Source organism: Bos javanicus, chromosome 2 (genome assembly GCF_032452875.1).
Source record: "Bos javanicus breed banteng chromosome 2, ARS-OSU_banteng_1.0, whole genome shotgun sequence".
NCBI classification, from domain to species: domain Eukaryota; kingdom Metazoa; phylum Chordata; class Mammalia; order Artiodactyla; family Bovidae; genus Bos; species Bos javanicus.
Window position 1 is genome coordinate 120,255,706 of NC_083869.1, and position 27,061 is coordinate 120,282,766.

Here is a 27,061-nt window from a genome sequence, read left to right on the forward strand (position 1 = left end):
TTAGCAGCCCCTCCTAGGAACTCAGGGTACCACTACAGAGAGGAGACAGCGACAAGAGGAGAGGAGACTTGTCCCAGGTCCTTCAGCTGCTCTGAAGGTGGCCCCGGTGTCCATTCCAGGCTGGGAGATCCCAGGAACAGCGGGGGAGCTGGGGGTGGGGACACAGGCCCCGCCCTCCTGGGCGGGAGGAAGCAGCCCTCAAATAAACTGTTCTAAGTGTGATACAGGAGTGATACGTGTAGGAAGAAAAACCCTTAGGTGGGGGCACAGAGTGTGTGTCTGTGTGTGTGTGTGGTGGGGGGAAGGGGTGATTCACATCAATAAGTCAGGGGGACGCTGATGAGGGGCCAACACTGAGCAAAGACCAAAGGTGGTGAGGGCGGGAGCAACGCAGAAGGACAGCGGTACAGGGGCCCCGAGGGAGTCAGCAGGGCCAGGTGAGGCCAGTGGCTGGACCAAGTTGGGGCTTTCCCCTCCCCCGAAGCCAGGCTTTCACCTTCTCTGAAAACAGAGAGACAGTCCTCAGCCCCAGTCCTCACCCTTCCTACCTCCCTGCCTGATGCCCAGGCAGTCATCTGGTGGCTTGTCACCTCCCTGGTCCCATGAGTTCCACTAGATGTGGCCCTCAAGAAAAAGGGCTTCCCTATTGGCTCAGCTGGTAAAGAATCCTGCAATGTAAGAGACCTGGGTTCAATCCCTGGGTTGGGAGAATACCTTGGAGAAGGGAATGACTACCCACTCCAGTATTCTTGCCTGGATAATCCCCATGGACAGAGGAGTCTGGCAGGCTGCAGACCATAAGGTGGAAAAGAGTCAGACATGACTGAGCAACTAAGCACAATATTCCACTGGATATATCATACTTTGTTCATCCATTTGTCTGCTGTGAATGGTTAAGTGGCTTGTGCCTCTTTGCTACTGTGAGTAATGCTACTAAAATGTGAGTGTGCAAATACCTCTTCTAGATCTTGATTTCAATTCTTGGGGATACACCCCCAGAAGTGGGATTGTTGGATGTGAGAATGCTTTTTGAACCCAACCTGGGGTTACTGAAACCCTAGCTCCTTATCAGAAGCTGTTCCTGCGAGTGTGTGTGGCCTGTGGAGAGAACAGACTCACCTCTGCCTTCCATTTACCTCTCCAATGGAGCAGAGGTCAACTTCAGTTAATGGGGCACTGGGCCCACGGCTGTCGACCCGTTTCAGGCACCTTACACACACACACACACACACACACACACACAAACAGCACTGCAGACCCAGCACTTCAGTAACTGAAGACACAGACAAGGCCCCCACTCTGCTGTCACCTCCAGTCCCATCCTTCTCCACAGCAGAAGCTGGGCCCAGGCTCCCAGGTGCCCCCACTAGCCCACTGCCCACACCTCCTGCCCAGGTCAAGTCTGGTGAGGAGCTGAGCAGGGGGCAGGGCAGACAGGCCTCCCCATGGATCTCTGCCTCAGGGTACCAGGGAACTAACCCAGGCCCCTGGCCCAGGCTATGTCCCTAAGCACTGGGAACTAAACCAGGCCAAGGCTGAGTCTCAGAAAACGCTGAACACATGAAGGAAGAAGAGACGGTCCTCCCACAGGACTTGGTGAGCAGAGGGCTGGGAGGAGCCTCAGTCAGGACCTTGAAAATGTTCCTCAGGCCTAAGACATCTGCACCCTAATCCCCACCCCACCCTGAGGAGACAGCTGGGGACCATCCTGTGAGGGAGGGACCTGAATCCTCAGGACCCCTACTGGCTCAGCCACACCCACCACATGCCCCTGGCAACAGGGCTCAAAGTCATAGCGCAGGTGAGGGGCAGGGTGTGGTCACCTGGGAAACTGGGAGGGACACGGAGACTTTAATAGCAGGGACAAGGTCTATCTAGATTTAAGCTGAGGCAGTGAAGCTGCAGCCGGTCCCTGGTGTCCAGCCTTGCCCGAGACCCGGCCTCCCCAGGTCCCATCCTGACCCTCCGCCATCACACAGCCATGCAGGGGGCCTGCGTGCTGCTGCTGCTGGGCCTGCGGCTACAGCTCTCCCTCGGCCTCATCCCAGGTAATCGGGCAGCTCCCAGCAGCCCCTACTCACAGGGGTGGCTCCAGGCTGACCTGACCAACACTCTCCCCTTGGGCAGTCGAGGAGGAAGACCCCGCCTTCTGGAACCGCCAGGCAGCCCAGGCCCTTGATGTGGCTAAGAAGCTGCAGCCCATCCAGACAGCTGCCAAGAATGTCATCCTCTTCTTGGGGGATGGTGAGTGTGCTAGGCTGGTCCATACCCCGTCCCCCGACAACCCTAGAATCCTGGGCTGCCGGCTGACCCAGGCTGGCCCCAGGGACTCAGACCTGACACAGTGTACCTTCAGGGATGGGGGTTTCCACGGTGACAGCCACTCGGATCCTAAAGGGGCAGATGGCTGGCAAGCCGGGACCTGAGACACCCCTGGCCATGGACCAGTTCCCATACGTGGCTCTGTCCAAGGTAAGGGCCAAGTGGCCTCAGGGTGGTCTACACCAGAGGGGTGGGTGTGGGCCTAGGGAGCAGGGTAGGAGGGAAAGCCCCAAGAGCGTTGGGGGCTGAGATAGGGGCTGGGGGCTGTGAGGATGGGCCCAGGGCCTGGGTCAGGAGCTGGGTGTCTACGTCAGCAGAGCTGAAGTCGTCTCTGCCCCCAGACATACAACGTGGACAGACAGGTGCCAGATAGTGCAGGCACTGCCACCGCCTACCTGTGTGGGGTCAAGGGCAACTACAGAACCATTGGTGTAAGTGCAGCCGCCCGCTACAACCAGTGCAACACGGCAAGTGGGAATGAGGTCACGTCTGTGATGAACCGGGCCAAGAAAGCAGGTGGGCTTGGGCGTCAGCTTCCCGGGCAGGGACGGGCTCAGAGACCTCAGTGGCCCACCGTGACCTCTGCCACCCTCAGGGAAGGCAGTGGGAGTGGTGACCACCACCAGGGTGCAGCACGCCTCCCCAGCCGGGGCCTACGCGCACACGGTGAACCGAAACTGGTACTCAGACGCCGACCTGCCTGCCGATGCCCAGACGAATGGCTGCCAGGACATCGCCGCACAGCTGGTCAACAACATGGATATTGACGTGCGACATGTTGGGCACAGGGCGGGGCTGGGCACAGGTGGTGGGGCACACTCGCAACACAGTCGTAGGTAACCTCCAGCCCTGCGGTGTTTCAGGGTTTTCATGGGTTTGTGTGTGTGTATGTGTGGTGGGGTGGCACCATGTAGGAGGTGGGGACAGGCCTTCCCACAGACCTGGTGGGGGAGGTAGGGGCTGTGTGAGAGGAGTAAAGGGCCAGCCAGGCCCCTAACCCACCTGCCCTAATCTCTGGCTCCAGGTGATCCTGGGTGGAGGCCGAAAATACATGTTTCCTGTGGGGACCCCAGACCCTGAATACCCAGATGATGCCAGTGTGAATGGAGTCCGGAAGGACAAGCAGAACCTGGTGCAGGCATGGCAGGCCAAGCACCAGGTAATGGGGGCTCACGGATGTGGGGGTACAGTGGGGCTGGGCCTGGGGTGTCGGGCTATGGGCTGAGGCCTGGTTCTGCCCTCCCAGGGAGCCCAGTATGTGTGGAACCGCACTGCGCTCCTTCAGGCGGCCGATGACTCCAGTGTAACACACCTCATGGGTAACAACTCCACCCACCCCCACTGTCCTCCCCAGGATGGGTGCCACGGGCCACCCCCGTCCTCAGCTTGAGGGTCACCACTGCTCCCCTTTCCCACAGGCCTCTTTGAGCCAGCAGACATGAAGTATAATGTTCAGCAAGACCCCACCAAGGACCCGACCCTGGAGGAGATGACGGAGGTGGCCCTGCGAGTGCTAAGCAGGAACCCCAGGGGCTTCTACCTCTTTGTGGAGGGTGAGTGGCAGCCCCTTGGTGAACAGAGGTGTGATGAGGGCCATCAGGGTGGGTTTGGTATCTTATATGTGACTTATCTGCAGGAGGCCGCATTGACCACGGTCACCATGATGACAAAGCTTATATGGCACTGACCGAGGCGGTCATGTTTGACAATGCCATCGCCAAGGCTAATGAGCTCACTAGCGAACTGGACACGCTGATCCTTGTCACTGCAGACCACTCTCATGTCTTCTCTTTTGGTGGCTATACACTGCGTGGGACCTCCATTTTTGGTAAGCCCAGGGAGAGTGGCAGGTCCTTGCCCCTAAGTTACGAGGCACAAAGTGCTCTGAGCCAGTTCCCTCATCTGTCAAGTGGGGTAGTAACAGCAACTGCCCTGCATCGCTCTGGTGAGGATTAAGTCACTGAACAGACAAGACCTGCCTAGGCTCTGCACACAGGGGGAGCCACAAAGGCTAGGGTCAGTGTGATCACGGGGTCCCCTCTTCCCTGAAGGTCTGGCCCCCAGCAAGGCCTTAGACAGCAAGTCCTACACCTCCATCCTCTATGGCAATGGCCCTGGCTATGTGCTTGGCGGGGGCTCGAGGCCCGATGTTAATGACAGCACAAGCGGTAAGTGTAGTGGGTGGGGTGCTGGGAGGTGGGGACCCTGGCCAGAAATTGTGGGGAGGGGAAGGCTGCCTCCCTTGTCACATTAACTCCCCACCTTCTGGCCAGAGGACCCCTCGTACCGGCAGCAGGCGGCCGTGCCCCTGGCTAGCGAGACCCACGGGGGCGAGGACGTGGCGGTGTTCGCGCGCGGCCCGCAGGCGCACCTGGTGCACGGCGTGCAGGAGGAGACCTTCGTGGCGCACATCATGGCCTTTGCGGGCTGCGTGGAGCCCTACACCGACTGCAATCTGCCGGCCCCCGCCAGCGTCCCCGACGCCGCGCACCTGGCGGCCAGCCCGCCTCCACTGGTGCTGCTGGCCGGGGCGATGCTGCTGCTGGCACCCACCTTGTACTAACCCCCACCAGTTCCAGGTCTCGGGATTTCCCGCTGTCCTGCCCAAAACCTCCCAGCTCAGGCCCTACCGGAGCTACCACCTCAGAGTCCCCACCCCGAAGTCCTATCCTAGCTGCCACTCCTGCAGACCCGACCGGGCCCCACCACCAGAGTTTCACCTCCCAGCAGTGATTCACCTTCCAGCATTGAAGGAGCCTCAGCTCACAGCCCTTCATGGCCCGGCCCATCCCCGAGGCTGAGGCCCTGATTTCCCTGTGACACCCGTAGACCTACTGCCCGACCCCAACTTCGGTGGCTTGGGATTTTGTGTTCTGCCACCCTGAACCTCAGTAAGGGGGCTCGGACCATCCAGACTGCCCCTACTGCCCACAGCCCCACCTGAGGACGAAGCTGGCACGGTCCCAGGGGTCCCAGGCCCGGCTGGAACCCACACCTTGCCTTTCAGGCGACCCTGGGACTCTGGGGTTTCCGGGAGGAGTGGCTTTCGGGAGGCGTGGTTTCCGATGGGCGTGGCTTCTTGGAAACTTGGCTCCCGCCCCTGGAACCCAACCTGTGGTCATCTGGGGCCCAAGGAGACGTCTCAGCCCAGGAGCTCCGGGGGACCCTGGACAGAGCCCTCAGCAGCCCCTCCTAGGAACCCAACGGTACCATTACAGAGAGGAGACAGTGACACAGAGGAGAGGAGACTTGTCCCAGGTCCTTCAGCTGCTCTGAAGGTGGCCCCGGTGTCCATTCCAGGCTGGGAGATCCCAGGAACAGCGGGAGAGCTGGGGGTGGGGACACAGGCCCCGCCCTCCTGGGAGGCAGGAAGCAGCTCTCAAATAAACTGTTCTAAGTATGATACAGGAGTGATACATGTGTGAAGAGAAGCCCTTAGGTGGGGGCACAGAGTGTCTGGGTGAGGGGGGTCAGGGTCACATCAGGAGGTTAGGGAGGGGCTGATGAAGGGCTGACGTTGAGCAAAGACCAAAGGCAACTCAGAAGGACAGTGGTGCAGGACTGGGTGTGGTCAGCAGGGGGACTGGTTGGGGGAGCCTGGCGGGTCAAGAGGGTCAAAGCCGAGAGAGTGGGAGGACCGGGGATCAACTGGAATTTCATCCAGAGTGTGGGAGAGGGGTGGAAGACTCTGAGCAGGGACATAACAGGACCGGAAGACTCTAGAAAATACCCTGCTGACCTCTGAGTAGGGAAGACTATTCTATTTCTTTTTCTGTTGTGCGGGTGTAGGTGGGAGCTGGGAAACCAGAGAGGAAGTACAGACTCCTAACATTTCTGACCTCTGTCTGAAAATATTCAGGAGCACCCACGCCAATATAAAAACACTGAGTATGTGAGAGTGAAAGTGTTAGCCACTCACTTGTGTCCACCTCTTTTGCAACCCCATGGACTGTAGCCTCCCAGGCTCCTCTGTCCATGGGATTCTCCAGTCAAGAAAACTGGAGTGGGTTGCCATTTCCTGCTCCAGGGGATCTTCCCTACCCATGGTTTGAACCCGGGTCTCTTGCATTGCAGGCAGATTCTTTACTGTCTGAGTCATGTAACCCACCCCACAGACACATTCCAAAGAATTTTATAGGATTGAAGACAGCCACATTTTCCAATACATTTTACAAAACTACAGATTTCTTTGTACTTTTACAAAGTTGCAGGGAAAGCATTTTGCCCTCACTAGAAATGTTAGTATGACTGAATGTGCTTCCTTATTTACTAAAATTTTGATTTCGCACTGTAAAACTTCAATCTGAAGGCCAGGCTCTCAGGACAGTTTGCTTCAACTCTGATTTTTAGTGACTGTCACAAACCATGGAGCTGAATGGAAGGAGGGCTTTACTAAATTACTGGACTGGTTTTTACACTCCACCCACCCACTGTGCAAAGGCATTTTGTTACAATGCAGCTTGTGTGGTTCAACCTTCTCTGTTGTCAGTTAGCTGGTCCAAAAAACCAAAGGGAAAGAGCTGCTTGTTTATGTTTCATAAATGGGTTCAACTCCCAAGGAAACTCTTCATTTTCAAACCACAGGTTTGAAAAACAGATTATTCTCGAATTCGTGGTGATGGTCACACAACTTTGAATATTCTAAAAAAAAACTGCAGAATAGTACACTTGAAAAAGGTGAGTTTTATCATACATAAATGAAACCTAACTTACAAAAACAGTTTTTGTTTCCAAGCTTTTAAAAAGTGTGTAGGTCCAAGTGTTGGCACAAAATCATGTCCACGGACACATTTTCAAGCATCAGTTCTAAAATCTTTACCATGAAGGGGCAGATGCAGAGAAAGTATGCTTATTTTTTTCAAGCTTTTGTTTTTAGTGCTTAAGACTGATAATTGCTGACAAAATAAATTTTTACATACCAGGTATGGGGAACTCATTCTGTTTTACATGAGTTCACTTGATTTTTGTCCTATCAAATATACTTTGTACATCTAATTTAATTCTTAAGAAAAGGGCACATTGAGTAGGCATAAAGAATGTCCAAGTTAAAAAAAATTTAAAATTCCTCCCTTTCTGGGACACCAATCCTGGTCCAATCCTGGGACTCCCTCCCCAGCTGCCAAGGCCATACTGACTCTCTTTATGTGCTGATCTGATTTTTTTTTTCAAACCTTGAAGGAATGTATTCATGACTTGTTTTATTTCTTTGTTCTGACAATATGTAAAACCATGCTGAAATCCATGCTTCTCCGGAGCAGTTTCTTCCAGTTTCCCCCAGACAGCAGGCTGTCTTCCAGGTTATAGTCCTTAGTTTGGCTCAAATAAAACTTTACAATTCCTACTAACATTATGGATTGTTTATAGATTATTTCTGTCAACATGCTTGTCACCTAGAGAAATATCAGCACGTTGAATTTTAAGAAGGAAAGGGAGTCAGGAAGAAAGAAGGCAGAAGGACTCATGCCAGCCCCCTTCAATATCTTGCCATAAAGATGGCTCATTCTGTGGGGTTAATCTGGAACATTCTCAAGGTCACACTCAATCCCATTACCAAGACTATCATGAAGCTTCTCCCTTACTCAGACAGTCTTGGTTTTAGAAAGTGAACACCATGGATGACTCCTATTGCATTTTATGTGCTCTCGAGGCTTCTAGTTCTTTCCTGCAATGGTTTGACCAGAGATGGCCTTTGCAGGTTCTGCTGCCTCTGCAGCTTTTATCATTCAGAATCGTTTTTTTTTTTTTTTTTTCTTTAAATGCTTCCCAACTCTTTTCTCCGCCATCCTGTGTGTGGTTGAATTTGCACCTCACCACATCTTCTCACAAGACTTTCAGTCTCAAGAGATTCCTGGTCAAGATACAAAAGCAGAGTCATCCCGTTCTCAATGGATTCAAATGAAAACTGGCAATAAAATCAGGTACACCTCCAAGAGAAGACGTTGGAGGAGAACCAAGCTGGGTCTACAAGAAGCCTCACACAGGAATGCACACATTTATACTGTGTTAAGGCCTGACTCATTTGAGAAGACCCTGACGCTGGGAAAGATTGAGGGCAGGAGGAGAAGGGGACGACAGAGGATGAGATGGTTGGATGGCATCACTGACTCAATGGACATGGGTTTGGGTGGACTCCGGGAGTTAGGGATGGACAGGGAGGCCTGGTGTGTGTGGTTTATGGGGTCGTAAAGAGTCGGACACGACTGAGCGACTAAACTGAACTGAACTGAAGGTCACCTACACATCAACCAACCAAATCACAATAATGAGACCATCACTGCTGTCTGAACAGCTCATGGGAGAGACGGAATGCTTGGCTCCTGATGTTTGCTCTTTCCTCACTAGCATTCTTTGCAGCTCAGGAATAAATAAGTGAAAGCTTTGTTGGAAAAAAATCCTTCCCACTAGCTGTTCCATCAATGGATGCACTTGCACTCTTTTCCCCACATGACATTGTTTTTTATTAAACAAAGTATGAACTGTTGGAAATACATCTTCCCTGCCACATCTTTCCTTTAGTGGATCATACACACACAAAGTGGTCTGTGTATTTCATTATTGGAACAGAATCCAGCAAATACCTTAAGCTGAGATGTGTAGAAACATCTGTACTTTCAGCCAACTGACTGTATAGCAAACCTCCCACACTGGGTAATTTGCTCTAACACTTTTTCTTCAATCTACAGCAATGTTTTCTCTACATCTTCCAAAGGTATTTGCTGACAAAGAAATGCCTTTCGGTTTTTCGACAGATCATTTTCTGTTCATTGTTTCTGCCATTTTTACTGCAGCAGAAAGAATAAATGTTTGCCTGGTGGTAGGTGTTTTTCGTCTTGTCCTATTACGCAAGAAACTTTAAAAGAGCCTTCCAAATATTTATCATTGCTTAGGGAAATATCAAAAAGTACGAGGTAGAACAGCACATCACTTTAAACATCACGGGGAAAAAACTGTGGGGGGGTTGTCTTCATGTCCTGAAAGCTAAGGTTTTAAATGCCTTGCAAACCAGAGAGGTTCATGCTGTTATTGAGACTATCTCAAGGTGCCCCCAGAGCAAACCAATGATGATGGAGGTAGGGGTGCTTCAAACAGTTTGGTTTTGTTTAATGTTTTATGTTTGGGGCTGACTTCCCGTCAGCTCTGTACCATGGGTGATGAGCATGTGTCAGGAGGGAGGAAGTAGCAACCACTTAACCTGGTATGGATTACAAGTATTATTTGCAGTCTCTTTACAAGAAATTTTTGTAAGCCCACTTGATTTCTTGGGAGGAATCATTTGTTTAAAACTACATTAGATCATATAATCTATAGATCTACTTAGCTAGACACACTCAACTTACTCAGCCTCAATCCACCAGAAGTGAGCAAATGAGAAAGGAACACAGTGTCAGCCCCCTGCCTGAAGTGCCCACATTCTCTTCCCAGGACACCTGCCGGCCATGCTGGAGGGTGGGGGCCTGGTCAAAACCATTGCAGATAGAGAAGAGATAGATAACTTTTTTTTTTTTGACTGCACAGCATGTGCGATCTTAGTTACCCAACCAAGAATCAAACGTGTGCCCCGTGTAATGGAAATGCAAGGTCCTAACCACTGGCCTGCCAGGGAAGTCCCCAGATAGAAAATTCTATTTGAGCCAAGTGGAGATTATAACCAAGTAGGAAGTCTTTCCGAAAACTCCAAGGACTGCTCCCACACATTTTTCAAATAAAGGATCATACATTAAGAGGAGACAGCCATATTTTACACAAAGTTCACCTAAAGATACAGAGTCCAGACAAGCACATACATAGTGAGCAACAGGTCCCAGGAACCCCTTATGGGATTGGGAAAGAAATGTAACGTACTAAGGAGTTACGCTGCCTGTGTCAGAAAAAATAAAAAACAACACTGATCTTCATGATAGAGCAGGCACTCGCAGCTTCAAGAAGGTCAGCTTCATGTATAATGCAGATGCAGGCTGCACACTAGGGAGGGCCCACCACGGGCAGGGAATGCGTTATGCTTAGGTTGCCTTGCCCTGCCCCCAACATAAATTTTACTTCATCAGGATGAAGGTTCCAGGATGGAGTGAAAGTGAAAGTTGCTCAGTCATGTCTGACTCCTGCAACCCCATGGACTATACAGTCCATGGAATTCTCCAGGCCAGAATACTGGAGTGGGTAACCTTTCCCTTCTCCAGGGGTTCTTCCAAACCCAGGGATCGAATCCAGGTCTCCTGCATTGCAGGTGGATTCTTTACCAGCTGAACCACCAGGGAAACCAGGGCTGATGGCCCAGGTTTGTGGCAAGGCTGGAATGAGATAAAGCCTGGAAGAGCTGGACACACGTTAGGCACTCTGGAAGGACTGATGTCCCTTCAACCAACCAGTTGAGATCTGAGTGGGAGACCAGTCATCCTTGGGCCCCAGACAGAACTCTCTCTTTGGGGAAAAAAAAAAAAATTATTTGGCTGTGTTGGGTTGGCTCTTACAGTATGGGCTCAATAGTTGCAGGATGTGGGCTTAGTTGCTCCTCAGCAGCAAATGGGATCTTAGTTCCCCAACCACGGATCAAACCTACATCCCTTGCACTGCACAGTGATTCTTAACCACTGGACCACAAGAGTAGTCCCCCAGACAGGACTCTTAAGATCAACAATTCCTGATGACTACAGGTGCATCACTCCCTGCAAAGTTCAGACTGGGCTCTAGGGGGCGCCCCAGGTTCAGTCCCAGCCAAACCTGTAGCCCAGCCCAGCCCTGGTTTCTGGAGTCCCTCCTTCCCTCCGACCCAACCCCAACCCCTGGTCCCTGCACCAAGCCCAGCGGGGCTCTGGTGACCACACAGGATGCTTCCTGATGGGTAGGCACAGGTGCTGCCTGGAAATCTCGGGAGACCTCAGACGAAATGACCTTCATCCTGACCTTGTGGCCGATGCTCCCATCTGAGGCTGTGACCTCCCCTGCGTCTCCCGACCTGCTCAGCATCTGCATGACCAGCCGTTGTCCCTTTCAGGATGCCTCCCCCATCCCTGTCTCCGGTAGGGGTGGGGTTGGGGGTCCAGAGACCTGCAGGAAGCTGAGTCATATTCTTAGTCGCACACTCTGATCTAAAGTGACCCAGGGCCTGCTTCCTCCAGGTGAACAGAGCTTCAGGGTCGCTTCTGCACACACGCCAGGCCACAGCCCAGAATCCCCTCAACATCCCCTTGCCACCAGGGATGCCCAACCTGTGCCAACATGCCTGGCATGGTGCCCAGAAGCCAGTTGTGTGTCTCTGGAGCCGCCCCTCGGGACGAAATAGCTGCCCCACCATCCAGATGTTGAGGCCACCATCCACCTCAGTAGGGAGCATCCAGCTCTTTGAGGGTTCTAGCCCTTTCCCCCTTTTATGTCCCCAGTAAGAAGTGCTTTTACTAGTCATAAACACACAATGGAACTCTATTTGTAAGAATTAAAGACATGTCACTCTTTTTTTTTTTCCTGCATGAAAACAGGTTATTTATTGGTGAGATAATTAGAAAAGCTCACTAGATGTCCCAGTTCCTGGTCATCAGCAGCAGGGCACCCCCTCCGCCCCCACCCCAGCCGGGGCTCCTCGAGTGACAGGAAAGTCATCTCCTTCAGACCTCTGTCAGTGGTGACCGCCATGGTCTGGTCCCATGGGAATCTAGGAGGGTTTTTTATTACTATTTACACAAAGTAGACCAGGAGAGACGCGGCTTTGCAGCACTACAGGACTGCGGCTTGGGGATCTAAGCTGCCTGTTGCCCAGTGAATTGGCCTGAGTGGCAGCCAGAGGCTTGCAGGTCCGGGCCCAGCTGAGGTCTGGGGGGGGGGGGGCAGGCGCCATGTCCTTTTCCTCTGACCCGGTGAGCTCATGCTGGCTCGCAGCCCGACTGCAGGGCTGCTCAGAGGGCTGGACCCGAGGGATGGGAGGTGTGTCCCCTGCAGCCCCTGCAGTGGGAGCCCCCACCCTGTGCAGGAGGCAGGGAGCGTGGGGAGGAGGGAGGCATCCATGGGCCTGGCTGGGCCGGGCCCTTGTTGAGGACAGCGGGCCACAGGGCAGAGAGGGGCTGAAGGACACCCCCATACTAGTGTGGGGGGATGCGGTCAGTGGAACCTGAGGGTTGGTGCCTCAAGGGTGGCCTGTAACCGAGTGAGGGCTGAGAACCCCACCAGGGCCAACAAATAGGCCCCAAATGAGCCACAAGCTGTGTCCCAGGAACACAAAAGTTGGTGTTAGGTCTGCAGGGTTAGGAGCCTGGGGTCCCCTTGACCACACAGAGCTGAGACCCACCAGGGGTGGAGGCCTGATCCCATGATAGCTCTGCAGGACAGGACAGGGTGCAACTAGCTTTCACCAAAGGCGAGGGGGCCTTGGGACGTGGTATCCCCGCCTGCAGTGGTTTTCGAGGTGAAGACATCCGCCCTGCCCAGCCTCAGGGTGAAGTCCACGCTGCCAGAGTCCTGCTCAGCCACATGCCACATGCTGTCCAAATTCAGGGTCTCCTTCAGGAAAATGGAGCCTGCAGAGCAAGGACTTCTAGGGGGAGGATGGGCTGAGAGTCATACTGTTCTGAAACCTTCAATAATCCCATGAAGGAATTATAAATAATGTGCTCGGAGGCCTGCATTTTTCTGTAAAATGTTCCCAAGAACTGCCTCATGTGGTTACCTGCTGTGCAGTGACAGGTACCCTGGAGGCTGCCTGGCTCCAAAGCAGAAAATGTCTCCGTTATCCAGGAGCCCTCTGGGACCCCCGCAGGCTGGGGCAGAGACTGAGGTGTCTTGTGACCCCTCGCAAGTCAGCAGGGGAAACGCCATTGACTCTTCGTGACCCCATGGACTGTAGCCTGCCAGGTTCCTCCGTTCATGGGATTTTTCAGGCAAGAATACTGGAGTGGGTTGCCATTTCCTTTTCCAGGAGATCTTCCTGACCCAGGGATTGAACCCAGGTCTCCCCCATTATAGGCAGACTCTTTACCGTCTGAGCCACCAGGGAAGTCCAAGGAGTGGAAGACGGCACAATTCACTCCCTTCTACAGTCTCTCCTCAGATGTGGTGTTGGGGGCTGGAGGATACAACTGCCAGGGTCCTGCTTAGCGATGACCCCTCTAGATTCAAGTCCAAGCTCCTACACAGGTGGACAGGGGGAGACAGAGGAGGAGGCTGGACTCTGGAGCTCTGTGCTCTGCCCTGTTCTGTCCTGTCCTGTGGCAGGGTGGCCCAGAGGTGGCCTCGGGAGCCCAGCACTCAGCCCCTGCACAGGCCTGGAGCTGGCAGGGGGACCGGGAAATTGCTCTTTTTATTGTACCGGGGGAGAGTGGGTTCCTCAAGCCAGTTTAGGGGAGGGGTGAGATGCCCCGAGGGCTTCCCAGGTGGCACTAGTGGTAAAGAACCCACCTGCCAATGCAGGAGACATAAGAAACGCGAGTTCGATCCCTAGGTCGGAAAGAGCCCTGGAGGAGGGCATGGCAACCCACTCCAGTATTCATGCTTGGAGAATCCTATGGACAGAGGAGCCTGGTGAGCTATGGTCCATAGGGTCGCAGAGTCAGACATGACTGAAGTGACTTAGCACGCGTGCACACAAGGTGCCCTGAAGGTGAGAGAAGGAGGCAGCGAAAGGGGCCCTCCAGCAACCAGCCCTTCCATGAGGTCTCTGACTCCACTTGCTCCCTGGGGAGGAAAGGATTCAGGGTACTGCCCAACATGGGATTATGGAGGTGGGGATGTAAGGAGGAACCCAACCCCCTGAGAACCCTGCAGAGGTATTTGCTCATGGAGGACACTGGGATTCCTAGCATGTCTGGAACAGGGGCTCTAGCCATTTAAAAATATTGCTTCTAGGGCTCCTCATGGGCTGGGGAGCTTGGGGTCCCTGGGGTGCTGGACATCTGGGTCTGCATACAAGCAACCACACAGGTGGCAGAAACTTGTATGTGGGCTCCACTGAACTTGTTGGAAAGGCCTGGGGGGCAGGGCTGCTCGGGGACACCTCGATGGCCCTGAGGACTCAGCTTGGGGCTCTCACTGCTGGAGCTGCAGCTGTGCAGTCTTGGGGTGGTGGAGGGGCCCACGTCCAGCCAGCACAGGTGGGCCCACCCCTCACCCACAGCCCTGCATCCACCGGTGATGCCCGAGCCTGGAGAGGGTGAGACACTGGCCAAGGTCAGGCAGTAGTGACCCCCGGGGCTCAAGGCTGGGCCTCAAAGCTGCGGAGAGCAGAACCATGAGGCTCGACACAAGAAGGCACACAGGTGGGTGCCTGGAAGCTTCAGCGCAGTTGTAAACCATCCCCCGCTCCTTTATTCCCCTGCTGTTACATGCTTAGTCGCAGATTGCTTTCTGTCATCCCAATGAGCTCTGCTCAGAGGATCCCTGCTGTGGGCCAAGCCATCCTCCTTCTCTGGGAGGGATGGAGCCAGCCTTGCGACAAGCTGCCCCGGGGCGACTTCTAGAATCGCTGCACAACCGGAAGGACCTTTACCAGGCGTTTGAGCCCCTCAGCCAACACAAGGGAAACAGAAGCCGAGTGGGCGGCTGTGCTGAGCTGGCTCAGCATCACGGCCAGTGGGTCCTCAGCTGGACTGCAGGCACAGGGCCTAGTGGACAGTGAAGTGGCCGCCTCTATGCTGTGTGCTGGGTTTCCCAGCAGGACTCATCAAGGGGAGATGCTGAGGGTGGGATGGACATCCGGAGCTCAAGAGGACCCAGCAACCAAGACGCGTCCATCAGCTGACACAAGCAGCGTGACCCTAGGCAGGCACGTGACTCCCCTCAGTTTCCCTGTCTGTAAAAGGGGCTGCCTCTGTCCTCCGTCCTCCGTCCACTTCACTGGGTTGCAATGAGGATGCTCTCAGGATCTGTCTGGAAAGGCAGTCTGGGAACCAATGGGTGACACCCATGTCACCACTGTGCCCTGCAGGGCCACCCTGTAGCTCTGAGGTCCTTGGCTGTCTAAGTTTCATGGTCCCTAAGGGCTAGGGTGGGGGTGCGGGGGTGGGCTTCCCAATGCAGGAGATGTAAGAGCCATGGGTTCAATCCCTGGGTCAGGAAGATCCCCTGAAGGAAGGCATGGCAACCCACTCCAGTATTCCTGCCTGGAGAATCCCATGGACAGGGGAGCCTGGCGGGCTACAATCCATGGGGTTGCAGAGTTGGACATGACTGAAGCAACTTAGCACAAGGGCAGGAATGCTGTCCTTGGGATGCCCTTGGTTTGTGATCCCTCTGAACTCTGGTCTCCCTCCGTCCTCCCGGAAAGGTGCAAGGAGCCTGCAGCCCCAGGTAGCAGTGATGTCATCGCTGTGAGCCCAGCAGGAATCCATCAGGTTGAGGGGGTCTCCAGTGGCCTCATGGCTTGTTGTCCACAACCCTGCCAGGAGGGTGGGTAGTCCCCCCCAGGACACAACTGGGCATGAGGGCCCTGGCCAGCAGCTGAGACCCTCAGGCTTCCCAGCTTCCAGCTCGGGACCAGCCTGGAGGCCAGGAACCCCGTACCCTTTCCCAGAGGCCCACCTTCCTCTACAAGCCCAACCGCACTGGCCCCCTCAGCTGGGTACAGACGGGAAGGAAAGGAACTTGGCCCCAGGAGTACCTGGGCTTCACGGCACTTCCTGTTGGAGTCTCACCCCACTGGCCCCCCTAGCCCCAAAGGCCTCCCCTGTGCCAGCTGGGAGACAGGAAGGATCTGTCTTGTGTACAGCTGGGCCACTCAGGGAGCCGGAGGCAGGGCAAGAGGGGGTGCCTGAGGATCTAGTTTCGAACCAGGATGCCAGGCCAGAGGGAGGGGGTGAGGCATGGGACCAGGAGGTGCAGGGCAGATCGAGACAGGCAGCTAGACAGGCTCTGCCTTCATTCCACAAAACGTGATATGCACATGCCCAGCCCAGGGGGAAAGAGGCTTCCAGAGGAAACCAAGGAAGATCCATAAACACAGCACTTCTAAGGAGCTCTGAATATGAGGGCCCCCTCACTACCACCACCACCACCCCCAACCACCCCGACAGGCAGCTCCCAGCAGGGCTCTGTGGCGTGGACTGATGCCTGTAGCCTCTGTGTGTGCAGAGCCCTGCCCTTCAGGAACTCGGCCACTCCCCCTTCTATGGGGTCCCCTCTTCATTCCTGCCTCTTCTCTGTGGACCCCCCTGCACCCTCCGCTGTGGCTCCGTCTGTGTGGTGGGTGTGCCTTCCGTCTTCCCCTCCCCGAGTCTGGGGTATCCAAGGCTCAGATAACAGAGACTTTCTGAGAGCCTCTCAAGGCTGAGAGGTGGACGGACATTCTCTGAGCATAAAGACAGGAGGTGGACTGGCAAGAGGTTCACCTCTGCAGTGGGAGACAATTTAGGCACACCCACAGGGCAGGGCCCCGGGAGCGGCTGCCCTCTCTAGGCCACCCCTGATGTAACAGAAACAGGTCTGGAGGAGGAAGGGCGGCCAGCCTCATCATTGCAGACCCCTGGGACCCCTCAGGGGGGCTCCTCCCCCCCTTGCCCTCCTATCCAAGACAGAGCAGCACATCTCCTCCCCTCCCCCCACAGCCACACTGGGGCCTCCCCACCTTCCCCTGTGCCCCGTCCCCCACCACTCCCTTCCTTCTCTCTTCCCAAGAGCTCCTGCCCCTGGCTGGAGGGGATGCCTTCAGATCACAGGTCATGTCCTCTTTCTCCAAGAAGATGAGCCAAAGCCTGGCCTGGGCTCCACGAATGGCTGGGGACACTGCAGAAACTCCTGCAGGGGTGAGCAGGGCACCACTCTGGACACCCAGGAGAAGTCAGGCCCCAGAGTCATGCTGGGGTGGAGGTCACTGGGCACGGCGTTCTGGCCCCCATAAGGCTAGTCCAGGGACCTCGGCAAGACTTTGAGGTGTGGGGGGCAGACTGGGTGAAAGTGTAAAAGTGAAGGTGAAACTTGCTCATTCGTGTCCGACTCTTTGTGACCCCATGGACTATACAGTCCATGCTCCAGGCCAGAATCATGGAGTGAGCAGCCCTTCCCTTCTCCAGGGGATCTTCCCAACCCAGGGATCAAACCCAGGTATCCCACATTGCAGACGGATTCTTTACCAACTAAGCTATCAGGGAAGCCCCAGAGTGTATGGTTGGTAAGAAAGACAAGAGCCGGGGAGGTGGGACAGAGTCGGCCCAGCTGAGGCCACCAGGAGGGGACAAGAAGGTCTTCTTTAGGTCCCATTCCGTTAACGCAAGGAGTTCATCCAACCCCACCTGCTCCAGGGGCCCCTGAGGAGGCCAAGGTGACAGTAGAGCAGCTTTATTGACCAGACTCAGCAGCAAGAACACAGTGAAGGTGGGGGGCCTGGACAGTGCAAACTGGTGGAGGCTCTGGCTCCCAAGAGCCCAGTCTGGGGACCTTAGAGTCTCTGCCCCACGCCCTCCTGGAGCCCAGCCTCAGCCCTGCTCTGGGTCTCTCCTGGAGTGGGAGACAGAGGGGCGGTGCAGAGTCCCAAAAGGGCTGGGGAGGCAAGGACGAGGTGAGGGGTTCCCGAGTGGACCAGAGCCGGGTCCATGCCTGCCCCGGCAGCTGGCGGGAGGCGGTTCGTGCAGGGAGGGAGGGGGGCGCAGGTGGGCGGCCAGGCTCACCATACAGAGCACTTGTGGGCAGGGTTCATGGGCGAGTCCTTGGGGCAATGGAAGGCCCGGCCAAATTCCTCGAACTGGGACACGCTGCCCAGCACCCTAGAGAGAGACCCACAGAGTGTGGGTCCCAGGGGCCACCAGACCCCAGCTGTCCTTTCTCACCCCACCACGTCCCCCCTGCCACACCCCCCACCCCACCGACACAAGGAGGGGATGAGCCCCAGGCAGCCAGGGGACGGACCTGTAGTGCTCGGGTGCGTGCTTGTCGGTCAGCACCTGCAGGTAGATGGACTGCGACCGCCGCTTGATGCACCAGTTCTGGGGCCAGATGGGGGTGGAGGGGAGCAGCGGGGGCGTGAGGCCAGGAGTCCACGGACCAGCCTGTACAATCACTCCTTCTGCACACTAGGTCCTCATCCCCCATCACAGCCCGGGGGAGGGGGGTGGGCATTGCCTCTGAGGAGTGGCCCAGAGGAGACAGGCTGGAAGCTGACCCCAACCCCACCGGCCCCCACCCGGCCCACCTGGGCAAAAGCGATGAAGAAGAGCTGGTTGTGCGTATACTTGAGCCGGTGCAGCGGGTGCTCAGGGCCGTGCTCACGCACCCACTTCTGATATGCCTGGGGGTGCAGAGCATGGAGCTGGGGTGCCCGTGCGGGGCCACCTGGCACCCTCCACCTAGCCAGCTGGTCACCCACCCCAGCTCCACACACCGCCCACAAGGCTGAGCCCTCGGGTCCCTAACTTCTTCCCTCTCCAGAAGGCTAAGCCCAGGCAGGGGCCACCTCCTCCAGGCAGCTCTCTTTGCTTTCCCAGAAGTTGAGGGACTTAGGAGGCCCTCTGCCCAGCACAGTACCTTCCCCTCCAAGACCAAAAGGACGGGGTCAGGGGGGAAGGGTGACGAGGTCTCTAGCCCAGTCCTCAGGGTCCCCTAGCCCTCCCCGCAGGGGTGGAGGGCATGGCAGGGGGGCTCACATAATAGGCAAGCTTGAGGCCGCCCATGTCTGCAATGTTCTCTCCAAGCGTGTGCTTCCCATTCACCTGGTGAGAAGCAAAGAGGCTGGAGGCTGCCCAGGCCTTCTGGACTCCTTCAGGTCTGGCCTCCCTGGGCCCTGCCCTCTCCCCACCTTCCCTTTCCCAGAAACTCTGGGTAGGGTCCCCCCACCTTGTGCCCACGTGCGTGTGTGTCTGTGTGAACTCACGCACGCATCCAAGTCAATGTGCACCTGGACCCTGGCAGGTGTGTAGGGACCGGGGTCCCAGGTTTGTGCAGGGCCAGGAGTGTGCCAAGGGGCATGCACGCGCCTAGTCTGTGCTGGCCAGGCCCACCTGAGGGACCCCAGGGACATGAGGCGGGGGCCCTACCCGCTGGTTGTAGACAGTGAAGTTGTCGTAAAGGTGGACGATGCACTCGGCCTTGCGCAGGAAACGGCCGTAGGAGGCCTCGGTCCACCAGTGCAGCAGGCTGCCTGAGCGGTCATAGTGGCCTCCTGGGGGCAGACGGGGCAGGCTGAGGCTCCCTGTCCATGTACCCGCCAGCCGGCAGGCACGGGGCAGCTGCGGGGCCTCAATTAGTCCTCACCACCCTGCCTCCCTCACCCCCCACCATTGCCTGTCCCCCACCTCCTCAGGCCGCCTGCAGGCCTCACCCCAGTCATCGTAGCCGTGGGTCAGCTCGTGCCCGATGATGGTGCCGATGCCCCCGTAGTTGAGAGACCTGGGCCGGGGCAGTAGCGTCAGGCCCCAACCTCGCCCGCCTTCTGAGAGCCCCACTGGGCTGCTGCCCCGGCAGTCTCAGGAAGCCCCGGCCAGGCCACGAGGTAGCCCAGGAGGGCCAGTGTCTCCACTGTCCCAGGACTCTCGTGCCTCAGCTTCCTTGTGGGGTATGTGAAAGGGGCCAGTGATACCTGAAAGCTCTTTTAGGAAATAACATCTAACAGATTTCGGCGGTCAAGGTGGTGGGTGGAAACAGGGGTGGAGGGTAACTGAGGCACCCCATATGGGATCTAGCCTTTTTCCTAGATCTTTTTTCTTTAATCTTTTCCCTAGATTGCTTCACTTTTGAAATGCCCAGAGAAGCCTCAACCCAAGTAAAAAAGGGACTCCGGACATTTAAAAGAATGAAAAACAAAAAACAAAAAAAAAACCAACCTACACCTTTTTGTAAATAACCAATGAAATGGGATTATGGGGACCCAGGGTTGCAACTGACTCCTGTGCCCAGCCTGAGCCTCGGGCAGTCTGAGCAGTTCCCTGCCCACCCTGCAGACAAGGCCATGGCCGGGACTCTGGCTCACACCAGGCCCCATACTCACTGCGGAAAGTCAGGGTCATACAGTGTTGGCTGCAGGATTCCAGCCGGGAACACTGCAGAGAGGGCGTGGTCAGCAGGAGACCCGCCCCACCTCCAGGCCCTGCCCACCCTCACCACAAACCCCACCCTAACCCCGTCCCGACACGCCCCCTTACCCATCTGGTTCTTGTTGGGCAGATAGTAGGCATTGAGTGCCTGTGGGGGGAGCAGCCACCTGTGGAGGGAGGCTGGGGTCAGCTGGGGGAACCCACACTCCGTCCTCTACCACCCCCTACCTCCTAGCTTCTCCTCCTTAAAGGATGGCCTGATGTCCCAGCCTAATGCTATGTCCTGGGCCTCTCCCAGGCAGACCCCACACCCTACGCAGGCCCGGTCCCCCCTCCCCATGCCAGCATGTCTGTGAGGCAGTGTGCCCTCCTCCAGGCATTGTTTAGAAACACTGTCTCCATGGCACACCATGGCACCCCTGACCCCTGCTCCAGGCCAGGTACCCACGTGGACTTGTCCACCTCCTGCCGGATCTTCTTGACTGAGAGCTGGATGCTGAAGCGGATGCTGTTCAAAATGTTCTTGAAGTAGGTCTTCTCGTGGACCTCAAACTGCACAGGGGATGGGCAGCACTCAGCAGCAGGCCAGGAGGCAGGGCCAGACCAGCACCAGGCAGGTCCCATGCCCTCCCAGTGTCCATCAGCTGAGGGCTTTGGCTCCTTCCCTGCGGTGGTTGGTCTCCATGGGGGTCTTGGCCATAGGCCTGGAGAAGCGTGGCTGGTTAGGGCAGGGGCAGCGGGCAGGCCCACCTCATACTCCTTGTCCACGGCCTCGGGTTTCAGCAGGAAGTCCGGGTAGCCCACCATCACCATCATGTACTGAAGCTGCAAGCGAGAGGGTCAGGAGTGGGCCGGGGCCTCAGGAGATAGCCCCCTAACCCCCCAAGGGAGAAAGCTCCAGGGCCAGTGAAGGAGTGGGGCTCAAGGAAGCGGGAGAGGAGGCTGGGTGATGCCAACTCCACAGAGGCATCTTTGTCTCTTTTGTTATCCCAGCACTTGGCATGGAGTAGGTACTCAATGCGTGTTTATGGAACCAACATATGGGACTGGGATCCCATCTCACCTTGGCCCGTGCGGCCGCCTTGGTTTCAGCATCCATCCAGTCTAGCTCCTCCAGGCGCTGACCCAAGATATACTTGATGTCTTCTACCAGCTGCTGTACCTGCAGGGTCAGGGGTCAAGGATCAAGGAATCAATCCAGGAGGCCATAGCTCTGGGTCCCCAGCACCTGGAGCAAGGGGTACCCCCCTAATCATTCAGCACCACTTCCAAAGCCCAGAACTTGGTGCTCAGCACCAAGGGGAGACCTTGGAGGTAATAGATTCAGGCCCTGGACCCTGAAAGGAAACTCAGTCTGGAAGGGGCTAACTGCCCCAGCAAAGATCACGTACATTCCTAGGGCCATCCCACTGAGCATGGCAGAGCAGGCCGGGCAGGAGCTTGGTGGGGAGAGCGTCCTGCGGCTGACAAATCAGGTAGGCTTCCTGGGGGAGGAGGCCCAGTGAGGAGCACCCTGGAGGCTCAGAGAGGGCTCAGCCCTCCCTGAGCCTGGTGCCCCTCGCTGCAGGGGGGATGTGTGGGGCTCCCCGTGCTCCTCATGCTTGGACCACAGTCATGCAAAAACTTCATCCCTGGCTCAGCATCCACTCCCCCACTCCCCAACTCCCCAAGGCCAGGCAGCCTGACCTTGGCCTTGCTGGCAGCCGAGAAGTGCTCATGTACAAACAGGGCACCGAGTGCCATGCCAAAGTGACGGTTGGCCTGGCCCAGGCAGACACGGGCCAGCTCCTGTGGCTTGTCGCTGCCCTCCATCTCCCGGGCCAGCTCGTGCAGTGCCTCTCGGAATGGCGGGGACAGGTGCTCGCTCAGGACCACCACCACACGCCACACCAGGTAGTTGTGCAGGATCCTGAGGGCCAGATGAAGCAACGGGGTGTCCGGACAGGCGCCCCCCCCACCCCCCAGCCCGGGGCAGGACCAAGCACCTGCACAGGACTGAGGGTCATCCCAGGTCCTCCCAGTCCCAGTCAGGGAGAAGGGCTGGACCCACACACAGCAGATACACCTCGGGCCAGGGAGAAAGCGCTGGGTGCTCCCGGAGCACAGGCCAGCACCGTTTTCCACTTGCCGTGTGGTGGGAGAGTGGGCACTTGGGGTGACTGCCTATCTCAGAGCTGGCCTCGAGGGGCCTCGGCTCCTTTCTGAGATGGGGCAGAGCCCAGGGAGGTTTTCCTCCCTGTGGCCCTGGGGGAGCAGAGTAACTGCCACAGCAGTTTTAACTTCAGGCTCACTCGAGTCTTGCCATCCCCACATGAGAAAACTGCAGCCCAGGAAACTCCCGGCCCTGCCCAGGGTCCCACACAATAGCGGGGACAGCCAGGTCTGAACCCAGGGATCGGGACTCCTTTTCCAGTGCTCCTCACCTGCCTCCCCAATGCGGATACTGGACAGAAATGGAGGCAGGGATTCCAAGCTCTCCAAGCAGATAGCTCTGGGATGCAGGGGAGGGACCTGGGGGAGGGGGGCAGGTGGGTGACTGGCAGCCCTACCTTCGGGGGGTGGAGTGGATGAGCTGGGACACCTGCTGCATGTAGTCTGTGGCCAGGAGCACCACCTCCTCGTCCTCCGAGAAGTCCTCCTGGAAGATCTGGTCCAGCAGCCACTTCCACCGCAGCTGGGGGGGCCACGGATGGGGACGGTGGGACCAGGTGTGGCAGAGACCACAGAAGACAGAGAGGGGGCCAGGGAGAGGCGACCAGAGGTCACAGGAGTCCATGGCCACGGAAGGCCTCGGGGAGGGGACAGCCCAGGGGTCCCAAGATCAGCACCTCCCCACCACGCCGCAGGGCTGGGTGGCACTCACGTGGGGGGTGATCTTCTGCAGTTGCCCTAGGGTCACCTTGTTGTACACAGAGCTAACGTCTCGCCGGAGGTCATCATACTCGGACACTGTGATCTGGGGATGAAGGGCAGGGTTGACCCAGCCCCGCCCGAGACTTCCCGCCCCCATCAAGAAGCCGGTGCCTGCTCACGTTGGCCAGCCGCTGCTCCAGCTGCAGGATCTCCCGGGCCTTCTGCTCCACTGCCTCAGCACCCAGGAGGCTGAGCAGGCGCTCCATGAACACCCGGTACGCTGCTAGGATCTGCACCAGGAAGGGGCAGGGCAAGGATGCAGGCGGTGCTAGGTCCTGATCCATGCCTCCCGGAGCCCCAGGGCTTCCCCAGAACTCCATCCCATGCTCCCACACCTTTTCACTCTCCTCGTCCTGAGCTAAGTACAAGGTCCTTTCTGGCAGGGTGAGCCCGTCCTGGTCAATCTGGGGAGAGATGGGGGTCAGACATCAACACTCCGGATTCCTGCAAACAGACTGAATCCCCTTCCAAAAGGCAAACGGAGGACTTGCCAGGCATCCACTGTCACAAGCCCCCGGAGCATAAAGACGACAGCCCCCTCCTCAATCCAGAGCGGCTGATCTAAGCCTCCAGGACTGACTGGCCTAGACTGGGGACTGAATGGGTATGGCTCCCCGGCCCCCACCCTCCCTACCCCCCGACCCAGGTCCCCGCCACCCGTCCCTGTCTTTCCTCTTGAAATCCTTTCCTTTCCCCACCTTTGAGGGGCACTCTAGCTCGCACTGACAGCTGACCCCTGCCCGCCCCCCCCCCACCCCCCATCCCCCCCATCCCCACCCCCCGCCACCAGGCATTCCAGCCAGCCTCAGCCCGACAGGCCTGTCACCACAGCCCATCAGCACACCCCTCCCAGAGCTCTCACCGCCTGCCAGAGGGCTGGGAAATTGCGGCTCCCGCGGCTCCGCTAAACACCGCAATTACTCGAGGGAAATTACTTGCGCCCTCCTCCCGCGCTCTGCCGGTGTGCGCTCCCCTCCATTCCCCTAACCTCCCTCTTCCGCACCGGTGTCCCGGGCGCACAGGGCGCGCGGGGCAGGCGTGCCAGGCCGAGGCACTCCTAGTTCCTAGCCGCCTGTGGGGGTGCCCGTGGCGGGGGGTTGGGGGGGGGTGGTGGCTCACTCACGCGGATGACGTAGCGCGAGGAGTTCCTGTCATCCAGGCTGACGGTGAGCGAGAAGAGCGCGGCGGCGCTGTACACGCCCTGCGCCTTGTACAGCAGCCGGTTGAGGTCCCAGCGAGCCGCCGCCCCCGGGCGCTCCGCCGCGCCGCCCAGGTCCCAGCCCCCGCAGTCCTCGATGACCTCGAGCATGGGCCGCGGGCCGAGCCGTTCTATTTCCCGCATGTCCAGGCAAGAGCGGAAGAAAGCGCGCACCTTGCGCTGGGCCGCGCCCCCTGGCCCGCCCCCGGGCCTCGCCAGCAAGCGCCGCAGGCGCTCCTCGTTCTGCTCGCCGATGGCCGCGATGGTGCCGTAGGTGAGCTTGTCGTCCGGGATGGCGTGGCGCCGCAGCCAGCCGCCGCACGCGAAGGAGTAGAAGTCCTGGCACGGGTCTATGCTGGCGTCCAGGTTGGCGGCCAAGAAACGCGCGGCGCGCGCGAAGGCCTTCCGCTCCGGGCAGCCCTCGGAGCAGGCGGCGCCCCCCGCCGCCCCCGGACCCAGGTACTTGAGAGCCAGCATGGCGGCCAGGATGGCACAAAGGCCCGCGGCGAACACCAGCCCCGACAGCAGGCACACCTCGCGCCGGTTCCAGCGCGGCAGCCCGGCTCGGGCCCCGGTGGCGCTGCGCCCCGCACCCAGCGGGAAGCCAGGGGGCAGCGACGTTCCCCGTGCGCCTCCCCCACCGCACCGGCTCACGTACTTCACCTCCTGGAACTCGTCGTAATGTGCTGTCATCGAATACGGGGCCTCCATGGCTCCGCTGCCGCCGCCGCGCAGCCCTGGGCGGTCTCTGCTACAGCAGGCTGCACCGGGCCGCCAGGCTCCCAGCCGGCCTCTGCATGGCCCCTGGGCCGCAGCTGCAGGAAAGGCAGACAGGTTCAGAAAGGCACTGGGGCCCGACGGGACCCACGAGCCCAAAGAGAAAGAGCACAGGCCTAGGTCCAAAGGCTGGAGGCCACCCGGAGTCCCCAACAGCGAGTGGGTCTGGGGCCTGGCCTCCCTGCGCCACTCGGGGTTGGAGGGAGGGAGAAGGCTCCGAGCGGCCACCAGCCACTATAGGCACTGTCCGTCCATTACCGTCCCCTGTCCCCGCACACACGTGCCCGCCGCAGGCTGGGGAAGACCCCTGTAATAAAGCGCCGGGCACCGGGCTTGGCACATAGTAGGCCGTCAATGAAAGGCTGTTTCTCTTCTCTTCATTGCTTGCCCCGGACCTGCTACAGCCAAGGCCAGATGGGGGGAGGGGGGAAGCGGAGGCCGGGAAAAGGAGGTGTGGTCAGTGCGGCGTCTATGCGGGCCCTGAAGCCGACTTCAGCTTTCCGCACTGGAACCAGACGCTCAAGAAGGCGCCTCGAGAACCAAACTTTGTCCTCGCAGATGTCCGCAGAGCCATCCCCGGCCCCGTCCTCTCTATTCAATGGCCAGAACCCTCACCAGTCCCTTTGCCAAGCCCCCGCGCCGGCGCGCCGGCCCGCCCTGGATCATGGAGAAAGCCCCGACGGCCCTGAAGGACCCGGAACCGGTTCCGTCCCGCGTCCTCGCCCCCCGGCCCCTCCCGGCTTCAACAGGTTCTCCCCGGAACCCAAACTTGGACGAAGTTTCATCCCCGGCGCAGAGCGAGCTGGTCCGGTGCGCCCCGAGCCCTTGGTGCGCAGCCTCCCGAGCCCTTGGTGCGCAGCCTCCCGCGTCGCGCCGGGCAGTCCGCGGAGCCCGAACCCCGAGCCCGTGAGTCGCCGCCGCCGCCGGAGCCGGAGCCGCGAGGACGCAGACAAAGCCTGGAGGCTCGGCGCCGTGGTGGAGGTGGCTGACGTTGGCCGCGGCGGCGGCGGGCTCGAGTGCCACTTACCCGGCAGGTGCGCGCTCGGGCGGCGCGGAAACCGCGCAGATGGAGCCCGAGCCGGAGCCGGAGCCCGGGCGGAGCGGGGCGGGCGGCCGCTCTCTCCGTGCGCCCGCCGCCTCCTCTGCTGCCGCGCCGCGCTGCGCCGCCCGCCGGCCCCGAGGGAGGGGGCGCGCCGGCGGCTCCACCCTCCTCCGCGCGCCCCCCGCACCCCCTCCTTCTTCCTGCCTGCATCCCGGCTACCTGTCAGCTCGGTGGCAGCTCGGGGGCGGGGAAGGCGGCTGCGGGAACAATCTCCCAAGGGTCTGGCACCGACTCTGGGCTCGGGAATTCTAGTCCCGAGAGGAATGAGGGTCCCAGGTCCCCTCCGATTCGACGCCCCCCACCCCTACCCCACGCAGGGATGCCTGCCAGCCCGTCCGAAAGAGGCTCAAGCTAAAGCTGATGAGACGATGAGCCAGCCCAGCCCAGCCCACAGGACTGGAGCACCGTCCAGGGAGGACTCACGGATAGGCTGTGGGGCGCGCTGAAATAGTGCCGGTACCGCCTGGACCAGAGCGCTTTCAATCAGGGGTTTCCTAGTCCTCTCCTTCAGCTCCTGTCCATGCCCAGGCTCACCTCCCAGCTCTCTCCACCGCCCCACCACCACCACCTCCCCACCCCCGCCGAGGGCGCCTGGGTGTTGGTTGGCAGTGATGGGGGAAGGGTTCTAGAGACTGCTACAAGAAGGGGCCACAGGGCCAGACTCAGCACTTCCCCCAAACCTTGGCTGGCCGTGGTACCCGCTGGAAGCCCCTGGCCCATGGGGGAGAAAACGACTGGAAAGTTATGAAAGAACCCACCCTGCAGGAGCCAGCTCCGGGAGCCTGCGGGCTCTGCCTCAAACAGGCCCTT

The 27,061-nt window shown here is 58.2% G+C and overlaps 2 protein-coding genes across 3 annotated transcripts; one reads left to right on the top strand and one right to left on the bottom strand.

Moving 5' to 3' along the window:
• The first annotated feature begins 1,937 nt into the window (after positions 1 to 1,937).
• LOC133230653 (intestinal-type alkaline phosphatase-like) lies at positions 1,938 to 5,720 on the top strand. Its single transcript, XM_061388384.1, has 11 exons — positions 1,938 to 2,048; positions 2,128 to 2,244; positions 2,357 to 2,472; positions 2,664 to 2,838; positions 2,918 to 3,090; positions 3,347 to 3,481; positions 3,569 to 3,641; positions 3,741 to 3,875; positions 3,959 to 4,150; positions 4,374 to 4,490; positions 4,596 to 5,720. Exons 1-11 carry the CDS (start codon positions 1,982 to 1,984, stop codon positions 4,883 to 4,885), a joined length of 1,590 nt encoding a protein of 529 aa, XP_061244368.1. The 5' UTR covers positions 1,938 to 1,981; the 3' UTR covers positions 4,886 to 5,720.
• An 11,838-nt stretch (positions 5,721 to 17,558) lies between these two features.
• ECEL1 (endothelin converting enzyme like 1) lies at positions 17,559 to 26,356 on the bottom strand. 2 transcript variants are annotated; one of them, XM_061388410.1, is made up of 19 exons: positions 26,177 to 26,356; positions 24,298 to 25,187; positions 23,510 to 23,578; positions 23,294 to 23,404; positions 23,125 to 23,217; positions 22,811 to 22,935; positions 21,948 to 22,170; positions 21,653 to 21,745; positions 21,325 to 21,423; positions 21,012 to 21,086; positions 20,710 to 20,813; positions 20,370 to 20,428; positions 20,216 to 20,267; positions 19,550 to 19,617; positions 19,266 to 19,390; positions 18,876 to 18,941; positions 18,425 to 18,520; positions 18,142 to 18,218; positions 17,559 to 17,999 (listed from the first exon to the last, which is right to left on the bottom strand). In XM_061388410.1, exons 2-19 carry the CDS (start codon positions 25,081 to 25,083, stop codon positions 17,900 to 17,902), a joined length of 2,421 nt encoding a protein of 806 aa, XP_061244394.1. In that variant the 5' UTR covers positions 25,084 to 25,187; positions 26,177 to 26,356; the 3' UTR covers positions 17,559 to 17,899. The 2 variants fall into 2 exon arrangements, with proteins under 2 accessions (XP_061244394.1, XP_061244403.1); XM_061388419.1 differs by lacking the exon at positions 21,653 to 21,745 and having other exon boundaries at positions 26,177 to 26,350.
• Between the last annotated feature and the right edge of the window lie 705 nt (positions 26,357 to 27,061).